Source organism: Scardinius erythrophthalmus (assembly GCF_964197995.2).
Source record: "Scardinius erythrophthalmus genome assembly, chromosome: 17".
NCBI classification, from domain to species: Eukaryota; Metazoa; Chordata; class Actinopteri; order Cypriniformes; family Leuciscidae; genus Scardinius; species Scardinius erythrophthalmus.
In genome coordinates this window covers 4,102,485-4,108,484 of record NC_138237.1, presented here as the reverse complement: position 1 = coordinate 4,108,484, position 6,000 = coordinate 4,102,485, and the positions used below count along the sequence as shown (strand labels likewise).

Sequence of the window (6,000 nt, the reverse complement as noted above, 5' to 3'; positions counted from 1 at the left end):
GCCGCTATGTATTTAAAAAAATATTTAATTAATTTTACTTTTTTTTTGTTTAAAAAAAAAAAACTGTTTAAATGATGATTCAATGACTCACTCATAAAGACTTCACTTGTTTTATTACTGGATGAATCAGCGTTTTAAAACGAATCTCTTGAGTGAATGATTCAATGACTCGCTTATAAAGACTTCACTTGTTTCTTTATTGGATGAATCAGCGTTTTTAAACGAATCTCTTGAATGAATCGTCATTCTTTTCTCTTCTCTTATACTCTATATCTATTTTTTAGACTAAACTGGGAAGAGTCACAGCACTTACAATACATACTGTTGTCCTATGGTTAGTTTAACTGCTTGTATTGTTCTCATTTGTAAGTCGCTTTGGATAAAAGCGTCTGGTAAATGATTTAATGTAAATGTAAATAAATCAATGACTCACTCATAAAGACTTCACTTATTTCATAACTGGATGATTCAGTGTTTTTGAACGAATCTCCTGAGTGAATGATTCAATGACTCACTCATAAAGACTTCACTTATTTCATAACTGGATGATTCAGTGTTTTTGAACGAATCTCCTGACTGAATGATTCAATGACTCACTCATAAAGACTTCACTTGTTTCATTACTGGATGAATTAGTGTTTTGAACAAATGAAGTCCGAGCTTCTGCTTTCACCTTTACTTTCATTGTGTGGAAGAAATAGTCATACAGGTTTGGAACGACACGAGGGCGAGTAATCGATGTCAGAATGTCCCTTTTTGTGTGAACGATCCCTTCAATGAAAAAAAAAAAGACATGCGCGACCTCGCTGTGACCTCTCACCTCCAGCTCTGAGGTCATGTCCCAGATGCAGATCTGTCCATCATGGCAGCCGGTGATGATGGTGGCCAGATCGTCCATCACCAGCAGGCTGGAGATACAGTGAGTGGGGGCATTGCGGCCCCACAGAACTATGGGTAATACCAGACTGTTTCCTGACATGTTCTCTGCGATACTGAAAAGAGAGAGAGCAAAAGGAAACAGTGATCAGACACAGTCATTGTTGGAAATTCTCAAAACACAAAAAAGAGAAGAGTTTCTAGTAGAGAAAAAAGCCCAGGTGAAAACAAAAGGCCTGGTCAAAGTAAGAATAGTAGAAATTAAAATAATCAAAACAATTATTTGAATATATAATATCATTGTTTTATAATTAATATAATACAATTATTTTAACAATAAAACTTATTAATAAGTTATAATTTATTTATAACTTATTAATAATAATTTATTAATTACTTTATTCATTTATTAATTTATTAATTAATTACTGCAATAATTTAACAATATTTTCTTTACAACATTTTAAAAAGATATAGCAATTATATAAACACTTTCAGTTCATAAAAGTGAATAAAACTGTTGCCTGCTAAGAATAGGCTTTATAGTCTATGAATTCTTACAAAAATTACATACTTTTCAATAAATTATAGCAGACAACAGTTTTATTCAGACATTTAATTAAGGACATAATTAAAAATAGGCTAAATTGTAGATTTTCAGTCAAATATCAAACTGAAAGAGTTCATATAAATGCTATATCTTTTTAAAATGTTGTAAAGAAAATATTGTTAAATTATTGCATACAGGTTTTTTTTTATTTACAAAGTTTTATTGTTAAAATAATTATATATATATATATATATATATATATATATATATATTTTTTTTTTACAATTCTTGCTTGTAGTTTACAGAATTTGAGCATGTCAAAGAAAACAATGGAAAAATGTTTCATTTATAGTGGGTTTCTGATATTTATGATGAAATAACTTATTTATGACACTCATTGGATATATTTGGCCTGGAGTAGCACACTAGCATACTCGTACTGTACTATTCCTGCAGTAAACAGCATGTATATAATGTCAGAATACAAATACTATAGAGTAAATGACATATAAGGACAGAGAGCGTGTTTGTAAGTAGAGCAGACGAACAGATCATTAGAGTTTCACTGGGATTCAGTCACGATTGACAAACATCACAGATTAACCTCAAACTGACATTAAAATCAATATCCGTCACTTAATACAACACACAGAAGTTGCCAAGTTCACATGAATGATGATGGGTTCAACAGACAGTAACATCTGACCTCTATGTGATATTAAAGTGGAGCACAATTGTAGATTGAACTGGTAATTAAAATCACACCAGAATAAAATCGAAGCAGAATTCAGACGGACACAGTGTGCTTGTTATGTAACGTACAGATAAACGGACATCAATGCTGTTATTGAACACTTTTATAAGTGCTAGTCCAATAAAACACGACAAAACAAGCTTTTAACATTCACCATGGCTGCTAATTTCCGTTTGCATAATGGAAATTAAACCAGATTTATTCAGATATACATAACCGTAACCCAAGATCATGTGTATCAGCGATATTTAAAAGACAAGAAACTGTTTTATAAAACATTTCAGAATTAAATGACAGCATTGTTCAATGAACACAGATCACCTTCAATTAAATTCAATTGTTCTGTCCATATTGCAATAAATATAATGCAGATCATTCTCAACATTAATGAATTAAAACACACACACACGTATATAAAACTGACTTGCTTTACCTGACATGTTTGGGTCTCCTCAAATTAAACCTGAGCCGACGAAACATGTGTTTAATTTTCACTACATGAACCAACTTCATCCTGAAACTATTCCTCTGCCGATTTAGAAAGAATGATGTGTTTTCCTGACGCCGCCGTCGCTCTCGGTCTGTCTGACACACTCACGACAGCAGACGAATCAAACCAAACCCTCTCAAAGTAATCAATGAACGGCACAACACAACCAATGAATTCACAAGCTTTCTGATCCTTCTGAAAGTCAACAACACACACACAACATCACCAGACTGATATCAGCCAAACACCAGCTGATGTTGAGATTATGGCCTATACTTTCAGGGAAATTAGAGCTCCATGCCATGCTAGCATGATTTAATGCTTTTTAACATATGACCTGTCATACACAATCAAATAAAACCCTTAATAAAGGTAATAACTATAATAATTAACAAAACAAAATGATGCTGAGAATGCAAATCCATTATAAAACATATAAAATGTGACTATGTGCCAGAAAAAAATTTGATTGACGCATAAGTGACATTAATATCATGGGCTGCTACATACAATCACATCTAACATAAAAGTTTGTAAACATAAATGTGTGTGTGTGTGTGTGTGTGTGTATGATTATATATATGTGTGTGTGTGTGTGTGTGTGTGTGTGTGTGTGTGTGTGTATATATATACTGTATTTGTGTGTATATGTGTGTGTGTATATATTTTCACTATATATATATATATATGCACACATACATTCAGTCTGGGCCTAAAAATAATTACTGTATGGGTCAAAGATGCACAGTGGGACTATCTGATGCTGGACTGACCAATGGCTGATTAGGAAACATGTTTCAAAACAATCATTACTGTTGGAAATTGCTATTCTTTTATTGGCACAGAAATGACTCTTTTACTACAGTTTTACTATCATGTTCATGTCTGTCAGCACACTGACCATTAGCAGCCACTATTATTCATTTATTTGGACTGAAAATAACCTGTGTGTATATTTTGAGCTGGAAAAAAATGTTAATAGTGTACATGAATATATTGTGTATGTATAGTGTGTTTGTAGATGTGATATACACGAATATGTGTGGCTGTATGTTTGTGTGTATATAGCGGATGCTGTTCTCTTCATTATGTGTTCAATGTGCATATGAATGTACAGTAAATGATGTCAGTGTGTATGTTTGTGTAGAAAGAACCTGTGTATATTGACCTCTGGCCCGTTCATCAGTGTGTTTATCATTATTATTATACGACAGCGCGTCACTATTAGTGTCCGGTTGTGTGATAGACTGAATGTCGGTGTGTGTTTTACTCACCGGAGCCGGTCTTTATCGTCTCATGTTCGTTATGTCGTTTATTTTATGAAAATATCGCAGCGACGAGCGTTGATTCCGCACCGGATCGCTGATCAGCTGACAGGAGCACGCTCGTGCGTGATTGCGTCATGCTATGACGTCATCGCCACGGCCTCCGAGTCCGCTGTGTCTGTTTGTTACACTAAATTGAGAAACGCCGAAATGATTATGTCTTTAGTCTACACATTTTACATATATTTAACAGCTTATTGTAATTATGTAAACATTCTAATATGTTTAAATCAGAAATACATATCTAGAATAGAATAGAATAGAATAGAATAGAATGAGGCATTTATATAGCGCTTTCATATGTACTACTGTAGCCTACACCCAAAGCGCTTTACAATCATATCAGGGGTCTCTCCTCAACCACCACCAGTGTGCAGCATCCACTTGGTTGATTAAAGGTATTCATAGCTACATATTTTTGCAGACATTTTAAGGAAATAGGCTACATTCAGTTTCATGCAGAGAAAACTGTTGTATATTTTGTGAAACATCCAAGTTGCATCTGAAACAGTTTTATGTCACAGGTAATCATTTATAAGATGAAGAATAGGCCTAAATGCGAAATATTAGATCAAAGGATGACAGAATCACATTAATATGATTAATTTGTAATTAAAGAGATAATATGTTTATCCATTTAATCTGATATTGTAGGTTTTTAGATTTACCGAGAGTAATTCTGACTGTTGAGTCAACAGATCCTGCAGGAGGCGCAAGTACATCATTACAAAAATACCTTGGGTCGATATTTGCAGATCAGGTTCAGAACGTCTTCGTAAAAAAAAATCAACCAAGGTTAGATAAACCCAAAGAAAATACTATGTTGCTGACTGCAGAGAGACTTGTAAAACACAATCAAGACTAGTGAAAGAACCACATCAGTGGTTCTCAAACTTTTTAGCGTGGTGTACTGAGGCTTTTAACATCCTTCTGCTTACCCCCCTCTCTGCAGTCGCACCTTTTTCAGTAAGGGACAATATTTGCCCCTCTAAATCGATTTTTAAATCGACCTTTACAAATACCTTTATAAAAGAAATAATGCTTTACATAATAATAATAAAAAAAGTTCAATAGAGGAATATGCAGTGATGGTAAAATGAACAGATGCTTTGAAATATTAAAAAATTAAACCCGCCAGTAGGTGGCGCAAAGTCACCGTCTTTATCAACAACAGGCCAATTTTTACAGGATTTGCCAAACATTTCAGAGGATGAAAGGATAAAGCTTGACAATCCTTTAACCTTCTCTGAGGTTTCACAGGCTGTTAAGGAGTTGAGCCTCGGGTCGGATGGACTTTCAGTGGAATTTTACAAAACCTTTTGGAAACTAATGAGCCAAGATTTGTGTGACGTCCTTTTAGGATGCATTAATGGAGGGACTCTGCCTTTAAGTTGCTGGAGAGCAATGTTGATATTGATCCCCAAAAAAGGAGACCTTGGATGCCTAAAAAACTGGAGACCAGTTTCACTGTTATGTGTTGATTTTAAAATCTTGTCGAAAACATTGACTAACAGACTCAAACAACATATGGCAACCATAATCCACGTGGATCAAACTTTTTGCATCCCTAAACGGACAATTTTTAACAATTTATTCTTGGTGAGAGACATCATTACTGTTGCAAAAAGACACAAGTTGGACATTGGTTTACTTCCTTTGGACCAGGAGAAGGCTTTTGACAGAGTAGACCATCACTACACGTTTAAGACTCTGGAAGCTTTTGGATTTGGTCCATACTTTGTATCTTGTATTAAGCTGTTGTACAGTGATATTTATAGTATGCTTAAGATTAATGGATCTTTGATTAGATCTTTTTCAGTGACCAGAGGCATAAGGCAAGGCTGTCCCCTATCAGGCCTTGTATGCGATGTCTCTAGAACCGCTTTTAATTATGCTGAGGAAACAGTTATGTGGTGTTTCTCTTCCTGATTCCCCTGAAAATGCCCCAATAAACTCACTGCTTATGCGGATGATGTAACGATAGTTATAAAAAATTCTGAGGATA

At 34.4% G+C, this 6,000-nt stretch overlaps 1 protein-coding gene across 5 annotated transcripts in view; it reads right to left on the bottom strand.

Annotated features, from left to right (window-relative positions):
* Window positions 1–4,085, bottom strand: part of wdr7 (WD repeat domain 7) — a 125,860-nt gene extending 121,775 nt beyond the window's left edge. For all 5 annotated transcript variants that reach the window (XM_081391890.1, XM_081391893.1, XM_081391891.1 and 2 more), the window contains exons 1-2: window positions 3,945–4,085; window positions 821–992 (exon numbers count right to left, since the gene is read on the bottom strand). In XM_081391890.1, the coding sequence (XP_081248016.1) occupies window positions 821–979 (159 nt within the window). In that variant the 5' untranslated portion in view covers window positions 980–992; window positions 3,945–4,085. The remainder of the gene's footprint in view (window positions 1–820; window positions 993–3,944) is intronic.
* Between the last annotated feature and the right edge of the window lie 1,915 nt (window positions 4,086–6,000).